The following is an 18033-nucleotide window of genomic DNA, read 5'->3' on the forward strand; positions in this document are numbered from 1 at the left end:
ACGGTCCGCGGCCGTGAGGTCCGGTATCTTGGGCAGCTCCGCGAAGACCAGAGTGTAGTCGGGGACGAATGGCTTGAGTTGCGAGACGTGAAAGACGGGGTGAATACGGCTGTCCGCCGGCAAGTTCAGGCGATATGCCAACGTGCCAACGCGCTCCGTCACCGTGAAGGGTCCGAAGAACTTGTACGCCAGCTTGCGATAAGGGCGGTTGGCGACGGATGACTGGGTGTACGGTTGAAGCTTGAGGAGAACTTGCTCGCCCACGTCGAAGGCGCGCTCGGCGCGGTGACGATCTGCTTGTTTCTTGAAACGCGCCTGGGCGCGCGCGAGCTGGGCGCGCAGCAGCTCCCTGTGCGTTGCCCAGTCGATCTCATCTGGCGGCGCATCCGCGGGCATGTTGGAGTTGACCGCTGGCATGCCGCCGAGGTTGGGCTCCCGGCCGTACAGCGCCTTGAACGGGGAGCAGTTGAGGGAGGCGTGGTGCGATGAGTTGTACCAGAACTCCGCTGCAGAGAGCCACCGGCGCCATTGCTTGGGTGTGTCGTGGACGGAGCACCGCAAATACATCTCCAAGCACTGGTTGACGTGCTCCGTCTGGCCGTCCGTCTGGGGGTGATACGCCGTGGAGTACAGGAGCTTGGTGCCCGCGGCGCTGAGGATCTCGCGCCACATCGCGCTGGTGAACACCTTGTCGCGGTCGGAGACGATGGATTGCGGCACGCCGTGGAGGCGAATGACGTTGTCCCAGAAAGATCTGGCGACTTGAGCGGTGTTGAAGGGGTGGCGGAGAGGGACGAAGTGGGCGTACTTGGTGAGCCGGTCGACGACAACCATGATCGCGTCGTAGCCATCGGACTTGGGCAGCCCCTCGACAAAGTCCATGGTGATCTCCTGCCAGGGCTCTTGTGGAATTGGGAGCGGTTGCAGCTTGCCGGCCGGATGCGTCTACTCGTGCTTCGCATGCTGGCAGATGCCACACTGCCTGACAAAATCTTCGACAGCACGTTTCAGGCCGGTCCAGGCGAACAGCTTGCGCACCCGGTGGTAGGTGGCGGTGGCGCCAGAGTGACCCCCGACGGCGCTGTGATGCAGTGCAGCAATGAGCTTCGTCTGAAGCGCGGTGTTGGCGCCGATCCACAGACGTCCCCGCTGCCTGATCACACCTTGCTACAGGGTGCGACCCTGGTCGTCGGTGTTGCAGAGCGCGAGCTTGGCGAGCAGTTCTTGCTCGTCGGCGTCTGTTTCATACGAATTTGCCACCTCCTGCAGCCATTGAGGTTGGCACACGGACAGAGCGTCCAACGACAGAAGATGCCCCACCCTGGAGAGCGCATCGGCCGCGCCATTATCCGTGTCCTTCTTGTAGCGAAACTGGAACTACAATCCCACCATCTTGGACATGGCTTTGCGCTGGAGATCAGTGACGAGCTGTTGGTCTCCAAGCGAACACAAGCTCTTGTGGTCGGTGAGGATCTCGAATGGGGCGCGCTGGAGGTACGGTCGCCACTTGTCGATGGCCATCATGACCGCCAGGAACTCCTTTTCGTAGGCTGACAACTTCTGGTTGCGCACGCCCAGGGCCTTGCTCAGGTACGCGACGGGGTGCCCATCTTGGACCAGCATGGCTCCCACACCGGTGTCGCACGCGTCCGTCTCGATGGCGAACGGGCGCTTGAAGTCAGGGAGAGCGAGCACGGGCGTTCTCACCATGGCCTGCTTGAGCATCTCGAACGCGGCCTGCGCCTTGTCGTCCCAGAGAAATCCCTTTTTGTGAGGAGGCGCGTGAGCGGCTTCGCGATGATGCCGTAATGGGGCACGAACTTGCAATAGTAGCCGGTCAGGCCGAGGAAGCCGCGCAGCTCGGTGGGCGTGGTGGGCACGGGCCAGGCGCTCATGGCACTGGTCTTGCTCGCGTCAGTGGCCACGCCGTCCTTGGAGATGACGTGCCCCAGGTACTTGATCTTCTATTGCGCGAACGAGCACTTGGAAGCCTTCGCGTACAGCTGGTGTTCGCGGAGCAGGTCGAGGACGATGCGCAGGTGTTCTTCGTGTTCCTGGAGATCGAAGCTAAAGACCAGTATGTCATCGAGGAATATGATTATAAACTTATGGACATGGCAGCCGAACACCGAGTTCATGAGGCACTGAAACATAGCCGGCGCATTGCAGAGGCCGAACGGCATCACTCTGAAGTGATAATGCCTGTGGTGTGTTTTGAATGTCGTTTTCTCTTCGTCCTCCTCGCGCATGCGAATCTGATGGTACCCAGCGCGGAGATCTATCTTGGAGAAGTAGGTTGCTCCTCCCAGTTCGTCGAGCAGTTCATCGACCACCGGAAGCGGAAACTTGTTCTTGACTGTCGCTGTGTTCAGGCGCTGGAAATCCACGCAAAAACGCCAGCTGCCGTCCTTTTTCTTGACCAACAGCACCGGCGCTGCGTACGGGCTCAGGCTATGTTTTATCACTCCGGACTGCAACATCTCTTGAACATGCTTCTCAATCTCGTCTTTCTGAGCTGGTGAATAGCGGTATGGCCTTGTGTTAATTGTAGTAGTGCCGGGCTCCAAGTTGATGGCATGATCGTATTGCCTCTTAGGCGGAAGGGTTTTGGGTTCAGAGAACACGTCCTTATATTCAGATAAGAGTTTCTGAATATTGGCCGGAACTGGTTCAGGTTCAGGTTTTTCCACTGTTTCCACCGTAACCAAAGCTGCAGTCCAGATATCATTGGCCACTTCCATTCGGTGCAGTTCATATGCATCGAGCTGGGATATTGGAGGCAAGTCTGAGGTACGCACTCCTTGTAAGTGTACGCTCTTGCCCTGGGTGTCGAAGTTGATGGTTTTGTGTTGCCAGTGACAGTTCATGGGACTGTGAGCCAATAACCAGTCTATGCCCAACACTCCATCATGAGCATCAAGTGGAAGGACGCGTAGATCCGTGTGAAATGTGTGTCCAGGCACTTCCCAAGCTAATCCTCGCACGATTTGAGTGCACTGGAGTCGTTGCCCGTTGGCCACGCGAACTGAAACTGGAGGCAGTTGTTCTGTCTGGACTGTCAGACGAGAGAGGAAAGCTTCGCTGATGAAACTGTGTGTGCTTCCAGAATCAACCAAGAGCAACATAATTTGATCACCCACTTGAGCTCGGAGACGAATTGTGGATGGTGTTTCCTCCCTAGAGAGCGCTTGCTGGGATAATGAGCAGCACTCGGGTTCTTGTAATGCCGGTGCATCAAGCAGTTGCAGGGCTGGACTGTGTCATCTGAAAGGATCTCGCCGAAGTCGCCGACCTCAATCATCAGGATCTGGCCGGTGCGTTTGCACTGATGCTCTCTGGAGTACTTGTCCCCGCAGTGAAAACAGAGGCCGTTCGCTCTTCTGAACTCGCTCAGTTGGCGCTCCCGTGCATAATCATCGCCCCCTTGCCGTGGTGCAGGTGCGGCGCGGGCTGGAGCGGCGGCGGCTGGTGGTGCAGCTGGTGGTGGTCGCCCCACTGGTGTGATGCGCGGACGCGCTGTGCGCTGCTTCTCCAACTCTTCTTCCTGAATGCGAGCCAACACTGCGGCCCGAGTGATGCTGGTAGGTGCTTGTAATCGCACACCGAGGCGCAGCTCGTCCTTGAGGCCGATTAGGAACTGTGAGATGAAGAATTTGGTGCTCAAGGTCGGATCCAGAGCGAGCAAATGGTACATGGCTGTCTCGAACTGATGGCGATAAACCTGAACACTTCCTGTCTGCCTTAACTGAATGAAGTTGTGCATCTGAACCTCGAACTCCTCTGGACCAAATTCCTCTTGCACTGCAGCTCTGAATTGTTGCCAATTGACCCTAGGGTGCGTCTGTCGATAGGCCTGGAGCCACATTGCGGCCAGGTCGTCCATGTACAGTGCCGCGGTGGTGACCCAGTTGTGTTGTGGCACCCGGTACAACTCGAAGTAGGTGGTGCAGCGGTCCAGCTAGATGCGCAGGGCGTCGCCGTCGAACCGTGGAAAATCGTGCTTGGGTGGCTTGATGTAGTGGTCGCCGTGGCGATCGAGCTCCGAGGACGTCGGTGACCGCGCGGTGAGCAGCGGCGGCCCGTGGTTGACAAGGCGGGCGAACGAAAGTTGTGCCGCACCGTCGGTGTAGAGGGGCAGCGGCGGAGGGCGACTCGGTGGTGGTGGTGGGGGGGTGGGCGGTGCGCGGAGGAGTCCGCGGTGGCCGTGACGCCAGACGGAGATGCGGCGCCCGAGAAGGTCTCCGCGGGATCGACTATCGACGCAGCCTTGCGGGCCTCGTCCACATCGGCTTGCGTGAGGTCGATCTGCTTGGACAGGAGCTTGAGCTCAGCGGAAACTTGGTCGTTGTAGGCGACCTGTGCCTGGTGGCGTTCGTCGGCGGTCTTCTGATTTGCGTCGAGGCGGCGGATGACGGACTCGAGCAAGTTCTGCAACTTGTCTGTGGTCTCTGACATGGCGTCAAGCACGCGGCGGGTCTGCACCGAGGGCTTGGATGGTGGTGCCGTGGTTTCGCAGGATCAGATCGAACCCCGGGCAGGATTTCGTGCGAGCTCGCCGGAGCGGCGCGCGGTGAATGTTACCGATCGATCGGAGGCCAACGGTGGTGGGGAAAAAAAATTGGCTCTGAATACCAGATTGTCACGCCCCGATCCAGAGGATTTGGGAGGAGGAGGAGAAGAGGATCGGGATGAGGAAGAGAGAGGTAGGTGAGAGCGAGAGAGGTGAGGCGAGGGGAAAGTGATTTCATTCACTGCATCGATGTCGTCTCCAACCAGTCGTTTGGTTACAAGTAAGCCACCGCTGGCTTGACACGCACGCCAACACTTGGCTTAACACCCACGCATACACTTGGCCGCCGGGCCCCACGGTGACCTGGTCGTTGCAAGTGGCTAGCTGCACTTGCACTGGTTAGTCCGCTGCAGGTTGGTCTGCAGGCGTGACAGACGGTTCGTTTAAGAGAAAGCGGGAAGATAAGGGGGAGCTTCTCACTCCAAGACGACTTCACCTTACTGGCCCGCCGCAGCTTTCCCGCACGCCGCCGGCAAAGAGTAGTCGGAAGAAGACGACAGCTTCCTCCGCGCACCCGTGTGCCTCTCTGGCTCTCTCCTTTGCCTTCTTTGGGTTCTTCTGCCACTGGACTATGGACCTCAAGATTCACAATTACATACGGCTCTGCTAAAAAATCAGTCGACTGATTTTTAGTGAAGTCGCAGTCATAAAAATTGGGTGGGCCTGCTTTTTTCGTCGGGGCAGGCTTCAAGTGGTGGGCTGGGCGGAGGTCCTTTTTCATTGTGTGTTGGGCTTTATTTTGCCGGTTGTTATACAAGGTTTAGATCCGTTTCTTTTTTTCTTTTTAATCTTTTTGACGGGTTGATTTTTTTCTACAGGATGGGAACGAACAGGTAGAGTGAAGTGACTTATGTGTGTCTTTTTGTTCTTCAGTTAGTAGCAGTTCATAGGCCTCGACTTTTTTTTATTTTTTTCTACAATTATTTTTATTATTTATTTATTTTTCATTTTATTTATTTCTCTGTTTAGGTTCATACATGACTGTTAAATCTCAGTCGACTCCCTGGCCATTAGATCATTGTTGTTTCAAGATCTATGTAGTTATGTCTGTCTTATATTCAAATCGATTGCTTAGGTGCGCGATGGGCCAATTTCCTTTTCTTTTGTTGTTTCTTTTGGCTCGTGTTGGCCAAATATGCGCTATGGGCTGGGCTTGAGAGGTTTCATTTTTGTCTAGTTTTGGGCTTAATTTTTCGATGGGGAAACAAAACGTCTAAAGAGAGGGTGGGGAAGGGAGCCCCTAGTCGGCGCCTTCAGGATGATTTTTGACAGGTTGATTTTTTTCTACAGGATGGGAACGAACAGGTAGAGTGAAGTGACTTATGTGTGTCTTTTTGTTCTTCAGTTAGTAGCAGTTCATAGGCCTCGACTTTTTTTATTTTTTTCTATAATTATTTTTATTATTTATTTATTTTTCATTTTATTTATTTCTCTGTTTAGGTTCATACATGACTGTTAAATCTCAGTCGACTCCCTGGCCATTAGATCATTGTTGTTTCAAGATCTATGTAGTTATGTCTGTCTTATATTCAAATCGATTGCTTAGGTGCGCGATGGGCCAATTTCCTTTTCTTTTGTTGTTTCTTTTGGCTCGTGTTGGCCAAATATGCGCTATGGGCTGGGCTTGAGAGGTTTCATTTTTGTCTAGTTTTGGGCTTAATTTTTCGATGGGGAAACAAAACGTCTAAAGAGAGGGTGGGGAAGGGAGCCCCTAGTCGGCGCCTTCAGCGCGGGTTAAACAACTTGGCGCCTGCACGTTCTTGATTGGGCCGGTTTGAAATCTGGCCCATTACCTGCTGAAAACAACAACGTGAGAGCTGGTATTCGAATTCCCCACCTCACGTCCACAGACTAACAAAGCAACCACTGGACCAAGCACGTCTTGGGTGTCCGCTAACAGAAAACAGTACTAGTTATTGCTTTTAATAAAACGTTAAATTAAATTTAAAAATCACTTGAAAAGTTCATAGGTTTTGAAAAAAGCTCATCAATTTTTAAGAAAAGTTCACAAAAAATTTGAAAAAACTCATCCATTTTAAGAAAAGTTCACAAAAAATTAAGACAATTCATCTATTTTGGAAAAAAAATCATCAAAATTTTAAAAAAAAGGTTGATCAATTTGAAAAATAGTACACTGAAGTAAAAAGGTTCATCAATTTTTTGAAAAAAAATCATTGAATTTGAAATAAGTTCATCGAATTTAAAAAAAGATCATTAAATTTGCAAAATAGTTCATCCATTTTTAAAAAAAATCCATCGATTTTGAAAAATTGTTCATGAATTTGAACAAAAGTTCATGGGTTTTGGGAAAAGGTTCATCGATTTTGAAGAAAAACCAAGGAAGAAATGAAAAACCGAATGAGAAAAACCATGATTGCAGAAGGAAATAAAAACAGCAAAATGAATATATTTCACAACCGGTTGGGATGGCTGAATGGCTAGTGCCATTCACTTCGAACACGAGGTCGGTTTGAAAGCCGATCGCAAAACATTTTTTTGCGAGTTTGCAGAAAATATAGGGGCCGGCCCAGCTTGGGGCGCTGCAGGCGCCTGTTTGCAAAATACTCCCTCCGTTTCTAAATATTTGTCTTTCTAGAGATTTCAGCAAGTGACTACATACGAAGCAAAATGAGTGAATCTATACTCTAAAATATGTTTATAATTCTATACACATCCATATGTGGTAGTCTATTTAAAACCTCTAAAAAAGAATATTTAGGAACGGAGGGAGTACAAAGTAACAGGCGCCTACAGCGCCAAATAGAATTTGCCTAATACTACAAGTGGGTTTGGATAGCAAGAAAACATAACACGTGACACAGGCCTTACTAGACAACCGAGAAAAACAAAATGAGAAACGAGCCGGACTAGCCATCGCTACAGAAGCTGAGCGCGGCGCTGCTTCACGAATGGTGAAGAGTTTTCTGATCGAACGGTCTAGGAATTGAATGAAACCAAAGTATTTCTCAGCTAGCTGAGATATAGCAAAACCAGTATCTGTTTGTACGTCTAGCATTTTTGCGACGACAGTCTCTTCCGGCCCAATTCAACAAAAAACCTGGCGAGGTCCACGTTGTCGCAAAGCCGGTGCAGCCTCACCATGGGGTCTTCTTCTTCATCGTCGTCGTGGTGGCAGAGCTCGTCGACGTCCATGCCTTGGGCCGCCGCGCCGCATGGCTCGTGGAACTGTATGCTCGGCGCGCAGTTGATCGCCGAGAGGTGCTCCAGGGCTTTCACCCTAATGGCGGCCGCGTCCTTATTCTCCCCGCTGCTGCGGCTGCCGGCCGCCTCCGTGCGATACTGGAGCTTGTAACCCTGGCTCCTGTAGTAGTGATCGTACGGATGGTGTGGTATCTCGTCGGCGATCTCGTCTTCCTTGCCCACGGCCACCGCCGTCTGTATGGAATGGATGCAACAGACGAATTAAGTTAGAGATTGCTCGTTTGCCATTAGATAGAGCTAGCTAGTGTTACTTTGATCAATCACGAGTGAGTTCATGCATGCATGTGCGTACGTACCTCGTAGCACCAGCAGGAGGCGACGTGGTTGATGGTGTAGCCGCCGCCGCCGAGGAGGAGCAGCGGCGCGTTGAATCCCCGCAGGTACCTGACGCACTCGGCGTGGCCGCCCACCGACAGCTCGAGGCCAGCGAGCCGGTCGCCGGAGAGCGAGTCGGCGCCGCACTGCAGCACCACGGCGTCCGGCTGGAACACCTGCATGGCCTTGCCGACGATCGGCTTGAACAGCTCATGGTACCCCTGGTCGTCCATGCCCGCCTTGAGCGGCACGTTGAGGGCGTGGTACCTGCCGGCCCCCTCGCCGACGTCGTCGATGCTCCCGGTGCCGGGGAAGAAATCGGTTTGGTACTGGTGGAAGGACAGCGTCATCACCTGGTTGGAGCCCGCGAAGGCCTTCTCCACGCCGTCCCCGTGGTGCGCGTCGATGTCCACGTACAGCACCCGCCGGAAGCGGCCGAGCAGCTGCTTGATGGCCAGCACGATGTCGTTGACGTAGCAGAAGCCGTTGGCGTGGCCCCGGCACGCGTGGTGCATGCCGCCGGACCAGTTGATGGCGACGTCGTGGTCGCCCCCGCAGAGCGCGCGCGCCGCGGCCAGCGACCCGCCGGCGTAGCTCAGGCAGTACCCCATGAGGCCGTCGATGACGGGGTTGTCGTTCGTGCAGGCGCCGTCGACCAGGCGGCGCACTGGGCCGATGCCATGCTCCTCGGCCGTCCGCCGGAGATCGCCGTCGCTGATGTACGCGGCGGGGGTGAGCCTGCCGAGGAGGTCGACGTATTTCTGGTCGTGGAACGCGAGGAGCTCCTCCGGCCTGGCGGGCCTGGTGCGGAGGCGAGTCATGTGGTTGAGGAGGCCGTAGGAGGCGACGAGGGAGTGGGCCATCGCGACGCGGCGGGGCACCATGAAGTGTCGCTCGCCGTAGTCGACGTTGCAGATGCCCGGGTCGTAGTAGTAGCACACGCGCCGCTTCCTGCCGTCGGGGCACGACGGCGACGGCAGCGAGTTGGCGCCCATATCCATGGCTGGTTCTTGATTCCAGAACGAGAGAGAGAGATCGTGATTTTTCAATCAATTGCGACGAAAGAAATGCGTGGAGAAAGAACGTAGCACGCGCGTTCGCATATATGTAGAGCGAGCTCCACATACACATAGTCTGAGGTGGAGTCGGTCGCGGTCTCGAAGACGAGTCGGAACCTGTTCACTTCCAAAGCAACGGAACAACCTTTTTTTTCACTGGCGTACACACTTCCGTGTTGTTCTCTGAATCAAGGAGACACATTAAAGTGACACCTCAATGTCCGAACTGCGATCCAGGAGAAGAGTGTGTGAAGCGCACGCCCGTCCGCTGTAAAAAAGTCAAAAGAGATATGGACGCTACTTGCCATGGATGACATTATCAGTAGATCATGCCGGGCCGTATCTCGGGATTAAATCCTCTTCAATCCCTGCCAAACCCCCTTCAAATCCCTCTCAACTGAACACAGCCTGAAAGAATTTTATGTATTCAGCCGTGCTCTAACGAGTAACGACAACAGATAAAAATGTCTCTACCTATTCTTACTCCCCACGTCTTATTTCTAAAGTCCGAAGTTTCGACTATGTCTGTGCGAGGTAAAGCTAAACGTCCATGCCGCCTTTGATGCAAACCTATCACATGCATCAGTCAAAGCTGTGATACATGACAACAATGGAGAGATGATCGTCGCAGGTCACAAGCAGATAGAACGGGGCCAGGCGTTATATATGCTGAAGCCATTGGTCTTCTGTTTATCCTTTCTTTAGCAGAGTCCCGCTGAAAACGATGAAAGAATGAGGTCGATCCCCAGAAACGGCATCTGCTATCTTCGACGATTGTTACCACTTAACTTTTTTTCGAGAAAACACAGGAGATCCATGCGTTTCATTCCATTGAAAAGAGAGAGTTTGTAATTACAATCCTCCTAGAAGGCGGTTTCACAAAGAAAGTAGATGCTAGTGCACATCTCATGAGGTGGGCAGCACGACTCTAAGGCCAGCAGTGGCCCAGAGCCTGGCTTCGGCCTTGATCCTACTCACTAAGGCGTGAACGGACGGTTGCACGCGGTCGAAGATGCAGTCGTTTCAGTGTTTCCAAATCATCCAGGATGTCAGAAGCGTCGCGGATGCAAGCCCCTTGCGCATCAGCTGGGAGGTGTCTTGCCTAGCGTTGAGCCACCAATCGAGTAGGGAGATGTCATTGGCCGGCGCTCGGCAGGTCATGCGCATCCAGGAAAGGATCTCGTGCCAGACCTGCCGCGAGAAGGGGCAGGCTAGCAGGAGGTGCTGCATCGTCTCCGGGGCCTGGTCGCACAAGGGGCACGCCGTGTGGTGCTGAAGCCCATGTCGATCAAGGCGGTCAGCCGTCCAGCAGCGGTCAAGGCTGGCAAGCCAGAGAAAGAACTTCACTTTCGGCGGCGCCCAACTCTTCCAAGTGAGCTTCCAATGGTTGCAGGCGATTGATCCGTGGACGGATGCGAGGTAGGCGGATTTAGCAGTGTAGGTGCCGGCCTCAGTCCACTTCCAAATCAGCTTGTCAGGCTCGGCGGAGAGGGCAATACCCTTGAGGAGTCGCCAAAGCAACAAGTACTGGCCGATCTCGTGAACGCCCAGGATGCCGTGGATGTCGCCTGCCCAGAGATGGGCCTGCAGGCCCTGCTCAGCGACCGTCCTATTCTTCCTTCGCCGTTTTAGGATGCACGCGTGCAGCAAGGGCGCAATCTCGCGAACGGAGCGTCCATTGATCCACCGGTCCTCCCAAAATTTGGTGTTGTGGCTGTTCCCAATGGACGTGTGGGTGCTGGCGAAAAAGAAGGCCTGCTCCTCAGCAGAGAACTGGAGGTCGAGACCAGTCCAAGCACGTGCCCGTCGGTTTTGCTGAACCAGAGCCAACGGGTCCTGAGCGCCATGCTTGTTACCACTTAACTTAGCATGTGATTTTGTGCAAGAAACATTCAAACATTGCCATAGGGAAGTGAATACTTTCGCTCATGAACTTGCTCGGATGGCTAGATTTTCTATTACCTGTGAATGGATAGAAGAGCCTCCTATAGTGGGTTGATTCCTCTACTGAGTTATCTGACGTAACCTTGATCGCAGCTTAAAAAAGATGGATTATGCTTTCAAAAAAAGGCCAAGAACTTTTACTTGCAAGTGCAAATCAAACAAGCATGAATTGACAAGCAGGCAAATCAGAAAGTTCTACAACTTTGGACGACTCAGTTTCTCTCACATACTCAACCAATTCTCAAAGTCGCCACAAGTTACATGAAGGCTACGAGTAACGGAGTAAGGATTGTTGTTATGCCAGGTTGAACTATATCAGTATATTTATATCTAAGTAGCCAGTATAATCAGTTTAAAGCTCCATTTCTATGAGCATGAACATGCAGTGAGGTTCCTGCAAACCAAGACAATATACTTCTTGATAATTGAGAGCTAGCTGGTTGACCCATCATCATAATCCCTAATCTGTCGCAAAACTGAACCCTGTAAAAAGATGACAAGAGCACGGTAAGTTCTGATAATATAACCAGAAAGTAAGCCTATACAAACTTGCTAACATGACCTTGCTTTGGGAAAACTGGAATTGTTCGGATTATTATAAAGGAGTTTAACCAAAATACTAATATCACATCCTACCAATTTTCCCTACATCACAGCCATCAAAAGAGCACCTCAAGCGGAATCTTAGTATACAAATCTTGTCTCTAGTGAAGATGTGTTGATTTCCTCCAGTAATAAGGACTGAGAAGAGAGAAGTGGCACATGATACGGTCGTCTGGGTGAACAAACCAATAATGACTTGAAGTAGAACTACAAATCTGGAACAACCCATTAGTTAGTAACTTCAAGCAGAAATAAAGCCGTGTACTAGAAGCACCAACACGAAGAACTGCAAAACTTTTATATTCTCGATGAAGATCAAATTGCACTAGGTTCTCTCCCGGTACCAGTCAGCAGAGTATTAGATATTTAAAACAAAATACTATTTTTGGAATTTCCTGATGACATTTGCAGTTGGCAACAACAACAAAGCCTTTTATTCTCATTCGCAAAAAAAGCCTTTTGTTCCCAAACAAGTTGGGATAGGCTAGAGTTGAAACCCATAAGATCTTGAAACCTAGTGATGGTTTTGGGCTTTTGGCACGTGCATAGCTAACTTCCATCTTCCATGCACCCCTGTCCATGCACCCCGGCCTACATCGCCACCTTCAATGGCTCCACGGGCTGCGACGCTTGGAAGCTCACATGGAAGAACTGGGCACCCCCGCGCGTCCGATTCTTCCACTGGCTCGCCCGCCGCGGCCCACCCCGCGCGATGCCCCCTTTGCGACCAGACCCCCGAGACCATGCACCACCTCATCCTAGCTTGCCCCTTTGCCCGGCAGATCTGGTACGAGGTGCTGCATTGGCTCCGGCTCCCCTGTGCCCCGCCTGACAGCGAGACCTCTCTCAACGACTGGTGGTACACGATGCGGCAGCACACCCCCAAACCCATGCGCAAGGGCCTCGCCTCCGCGACCCTCCTCGTCCCATGGATGATCTGGAAGCATCGTAACGACTGCGTCTTCGACAGAGGACGGTCCTCGGCGACCGACCTGCTCACGAAGATCAAGGACAAGGCCGCCCTCTGGGCCAGAGCCGGCGCCCTAGGGCTACGAGCCATCGTACCGCAAACTTGGGACGCTCACTGATGTGCCTTTGGGCACTGTAATTCCCTCCTTGGAGGATTGTAACTAAAACCCTCTTTCTTTCCAAAGCAATGAAATGCAAGCTCTCTTGCGTTTTCTCGAAAAAAAGTACCAAGTTGAGAAAAGGTGGAAGATCAAGTGGGCACCAAGATAAGGACCGGTGAATTTGATAGATGTGTAAGTACGTAGGAGAAGAAAACAGAAAATCCAAATGATTGACTATGGGAGCACCAGCTACATAGGCACCACCCTGCACCGGAAATCCGGAATGCATATTACATTTTAGAGATATTTGTAATAGCTTCTGAGCGCTATCAGTTCCTGATTGATGTAAGGATCAAGTACTTCAACTCAAACATCATATCAACATGAAAATATTGTTAAGCTTTATCTTCTAACATACTGTAAACTCAAAAAAAAAGAATAAAATCAATACCTTTATGCATCTACAATGTCACACTCGTTTTGCTAGGCAGCAAGGTAGAATCGCTTCTTTATTTTGAATTTTGATGTGTATTTCAAGGCAACAGCCAAATAGTAGATATAATTTGCAGATTCAAGAGAGCTGTTACACACACAATTTAACATCTATTATCCAAATTACGAACAGAACCTATGACATAAATAATTTCAGGTATGTTGCTGCCAAACATAAAATCACACTAGGTTTCATTTCTGAGAATAAATCAGATTAAATTCGTACTGTTTACCCCTACATAACCCAGTTCTTTCTCAACCAATCAGATATCCTAATTCTAGCTATAACAATATAAACATAAATTTTGCTTGTTTAAGAAAAACATAAATTTTGTAAGAGCACAACATATGAGCTGTTACGAAATGAATTAAATTTTCCATTTTAAGAAACAATGCTAAAAGAGTAGGACCATCCCAATAGTGATAAACTGCTGACGGCCTTCACATGTGTGAAATAATTTGATACATAATATGATCTTGTGCATAAATGATGATTCGTTTTGATACATCTCTAGTACTGTTTTGGATAATAGTTGCTACAAAATGAATGCATAATTACCATTTTCTTAACCAATGCTAAAATGTCAAAACATAACTCCTAGTTATTGACTTCTTCAGTCATTGCTTTGTGACTAATATAAACAGATACAATGTTATAAAAATAAGCATGCCAAAATATCCATATTTAACTTACATGGAATGGAATATTAGTGTTCGTTCTTCTGGATACTGAAGTTATCAAGAGTCAGCATCTTTGAACAAATGTGAACCACTTTCATCAACCTTTGTGCATCTGAATTCGACAGTTTTAAGGCGTAGAGATTGAAGGTGACTTTCTTCCATATTCATCATAGGCTTTTGATCCTACAGCCGACAAAACTATCTTTAGGTCAATCAACCGTGCATCATAAGTTTGGTAACACATCAACTATGAGATTAGAATGCACGCACCTCATGCAGGAGAATAATGAGCTTCTCTAAAACTGGTGTATGGTGAAGAAAGCAAAGTAGTGCACAAAAGTTACGACCAACAACCGACTCATTGAGTAGCAAGGTCTTTAACTTGTTGAATATAGGGCAGCATGCCAAGTCTAGCTTGAAAATATGCTGCAAAAATAAAGAACAAGTAACGGTTTCATTCATATCTAAGATACAGGTGGGGAGCCCTTCCCTCCCCATGAAAGTTAACCAACTTTCAGGAATATGTTTACTGAAATAGTAGTATAGTAACTTTAAGAACAGAACTGGAGGCACCAACAAAGTAATGGCACACATACAAATGCTGCGCAATAGTGAATGGCGAATAAGGCCAGGAATTAATAAGGAAGGAATGTAAACATACCACTCCATCTGCAGCTTCCAACTCCAAATGAGTAGCATTGGTCAAACCGCTAAGAAGCACACACTTTCCACTGCCGTCAGGATGATTAGAACTGCTATCTCCATGGTAGCCAAACCATCGATGATCTAGTGGGAGGGAGCTAAGTTTGACAAATGCTGTTTCTAGTAATGGCATGTTTTCCAGCAAAGGAGCCCGCCAGCACTGAACACTCAGGCGCAGCGAAACAAGACCCGGGGTAGAAATCCGTGTGCGGAAATCCGGTGCAATGCTACATTCAGCGACGCAGAGGTGCTTCAGCGAGTGCGATGACATCCTCTGAGCAGAAATTATGCATAAGCTCATCTTTAGATCCTCCAACACAGGACAGCTCGAGAAATCCAAGGCATCATCGTCCAGCTCTACACACTGAAGCTGCAGGGTCGTCAAGCACCGGGAGATCAGAGGCACGGCGACGAGCCGCAGCGGTTCGGTTGTTGGGCTGACAAGGACCCTGAGCACCTGAACGTCGCACACGACAGCGTGCCCAATCCACTCCTCGACTTACCGGACCGGCTCCTTGGCGTGGACAAAGGGAAAGGGTCGAGCATGTTGCGCCGGAAACGTGCAGAGCTCGACCTCGCGCAGGCTCCAGGCGGGGCGCAAGAGCAGCATGAAGTTGACGAACCTGTTGAACTTGGCGGCGCTGCTCCAGCTGCCGGCGTCGGTGATGCGCAGGTCGGTCACGGACTTCCAGAGCACGCGCCAGCGGCGCGAGAGCACGCACGAACGCACGGCCTCGTGGGCGGGGAGGAGCGACAGCACCTGCTCGAGGATCGCGTCCGGGAGTGCGCTGACGTGGTCCTCCGCGTCCGCTTCCTTTTGCTTCCTGTCGGTGCGCGTCTCAGGCATCCCGTCGAACAGGTGGTGGGCACCGGCGCCACGGCAGCGGAGAAAGAGGAGACGATTCGCCGAAGCGGCGATGAACACAGAGGGAAACGGCAAGCTGTCGAAGCTTGGGTTCACGTCGCCGGCCAGACTCTTCGCTCCCCGGCCGCCGCCGCTCACCTGCACCCTACTCAATCCCAAGTCGGAAGAGCGCACGGTCGACAAGTCGTTCCCTTGCTTTAGAAAGTTTAGGCAACGACAAGGAGTCCATCATCCGCCAAGGCGCACGCCCTCCTCATGTCGGGTATGTGCCGCCCCACGCCGGTCAGGACAGGCTCCTCGGCCCATCGTCCGCCACAGCACTATTCCCTGAGCTCGTCCGTCACACACGAGACGTCGGATGGTTGTGACGCCCTAACTTAATCGTGCACTAATCATACATGTAAATGTGCACAATCAAAATCAAAGACTCACGGAAAGATATCAAAACACAATTCTAAAACCAAAATAAAGTCATACAATCTTTATATTACAAGTCAGTAGTCTCGAGGGCTCGAATACATAAGCTCGAATACAAATGAGTCAGGGGAAGTAACAATATCTGGATACATACATAAGGTAAACAAGTCTGTCTTAAGAAGGCTAGCACCAACATCAACAACGATTGAAAAGGCAAGGCCTCTTGCCTAGGAGCCTCCTAACTACTCCTGGTCGTCGTCGGCCTCCACGTAGTAGTAGGCACCCTCGAGGTAGTAGTAGTGGCATCGGGCTTCTGGGATCCGTCATCTGATCGTAGCAATCGAGTATAGGGGAAAAGAAGTAGCAAAGCAACCATGAGTACTCATCCAAAGTACTTGCAAGACTTACATCAGATCTATGCTAAGTATGCATCGGTATCAAAGGAATGGGGCTATATCTTTGGATTGAACTGCAGAAATGCCAGAAGAGTAGGGAAAGCCTAGGTTATTGAAGACTAGCATCTTGAAGCATCTTGCAGCATCAGAAGATAGTAGAGTAACATAACATAAGTAATAAGTATGTTGTAGTATCGCCCAGAGATCCTTTCTCGACTCCCTGCGAGAAAGCAATCTTGAAACCATCATATTCATTTCACATCTCTGATATCCAGTTCTAGTTGTATAGATCGGGATACAACTCTGAGCGTCTGTTACCGTGGACACGACTATTCGAATAGATTAACTTCCTTCCAGGGGTGCACAAACTTACTCAACATGCTCGATTAACTCCGGCCGAACACACTTTCTTGGGTCATGCCCGGCCTCGGCTGATCGACATGTCGTAGTCCTACCTAGGCTCAATAAAGAGGCCAGCACGCCGGTCTACATCCTAAGCACGCAGGGGTCTTGGGTCTCCATCGCCATTTGCACTCTTGCACGTTGCGTACGCGGCCTGGAGCAGACCCAAGCCCTTATACAAGCGCAGGTGGTTACCGTCCAACCGGGCGTGCGCCGCTCAGTCGCTGACGCCCGAAGAGCTTTTGGAGAATCGTACGACGCCGAGTGCCCATACTTATTCCCGCGTGGTGGTCAGTGCGAAAAGGCCAGAGGCCTGCTCGGATCACATATCCAAACCGTAAGTGTCTTGGGAGCGCGCGGTAACGACCAATGACCCATGATATGTGGTCCCGTCGCCCCGTCTCACAGACTTACGGCTAGGGCTAATGCTCGGTCGTGCCATGTAGTTATCTCGTGGGTACGCTCCAGGTCAACCTGACTTCACATCACTCGTGGGTACCCCTCAGGGCCGACCTGATTTCATCATGGTTCTAGGGTAAAGTCAAAGTAACCGTGTGTCCATAACACCAAGGGGGAATCCGAGGAATCACCCTCGATGGATTCCACTTCATGTAACTGTCAAGGTGAACTTGGAGGAATCACCATCGGGGTTCACTCTTGATGCATTGCATGACAGAGTCGTTATCGGAGGTGGTGAAGGAGAAATCACCATCTGTAGATCATGACCGATTAACTACACTACAGAGATCTCATCGGAAGTGTTATACGAGGTATCACCCTCGGCACTCGATAGTAACCCTGCAGTGTCGTACAACTAAGGGGGTGTGATGTGATGTGTCGGGCTCAGGGTGTCGATCACGTTGATCGAGTCATCGGTCATAAAGCAAGGGCAATAGGGACAAGGTGAGGGGTCATTGGTGGATCACTAACCAACCTATACTAAGCATATAGGATAAGCAAGTAAGGTAACAATAGCAGGTTACAAAATCATGCTATGCATTAGAATAAGATCATACAATTACAGTTGCAAAATCTAATGCAAGCAAGAGAGAGAGAAGGAAATGAGCGGTATAGGAATAATCAAGGGGGTTTTGCTTGCGTGTAAGCTCTGCTGAGAGTGGCTGAACGTCAGGAGTGTAGTCGTACTCGGCAGCAGCGCCGGTCTCGACGTCTAACGGAGTGAAGAGGGGGAAGAAACAATAAATATAATGCAAACAATATGCATCATGATGCATGACATGACAATATGCAGTGCTAGGGGTGACCTAACACGGTACTACATGTTTTCCCAGCGTTT

General features: G+C 50.8%; 2 protein-coding genes and 1 pseudogene across 2 annotated transcripts; all 3 read right to left on the bottom strand.

The window, feature by feature from the left end:
* Window positions 1-945: 945 nt before the first annotated feature.
* LOC125554643 lies at window positions 946-4509 on the bottom strand (annotated as a pseudogene).
* Window positions 4510-7579: 3070 nt separating this feature from the next.
* LOC125554645 (histone deacetylase 19-like) lies at window positions 7580-9108 on the bottom strand. Its single transcript, XM_048718137.1, has 2 exons — window positions 8089-9108; window positions 7580-7966 (listed from the first exon to the last, which is right to left on the bottom strand). Exons 1-2 carry the CDS (start codon window positions 9106-9108, stop codon window positions 7580-7582), a joined length of 1407 nt encoding a protein of 468 aa, XP_048574094.1.
* A 2136-nt stretch (window positions 9109-11244) lies between these two features.
* Window positions 11245-15153, bottom strand: LOC125550922. The gene is made up of 3 exons (XM_048714044.1): window positions 14617-15153; window positions 14226-14381; window positions 11245-14138 (listed from the first exon to the last, which is right to left on the bottom strand). The coding sequence occupies exons 1-3, from the start codon at window positions 14956-14958 to the stop codon at window positions 14013-14015; spliced, it is 624 nt and encodes a 207-aa protein (XP_048570001.1). The 5' UTR covers window positions 14959-15153; the 3' UTR covers window positions 11245-14012.
* Between the last annotated feature and the right edge of the window lie 2880 nt (window positions 15154-18033).

This window comes from Triticum urartu, chromosome 4, assembly GCF_003073215.2.
Source record: "Triticum urartu cultivar G1812 chromosome 4, Tu2.1, whole genome shotgun sequence".
Classification (NCBI taxonomy): domain Eukaryota; kingdom Viridiplantae; phylum Streptophyta; class Magnoliopsida; order Poales; family Poaceae; genus Triticum; species Triticum urartu.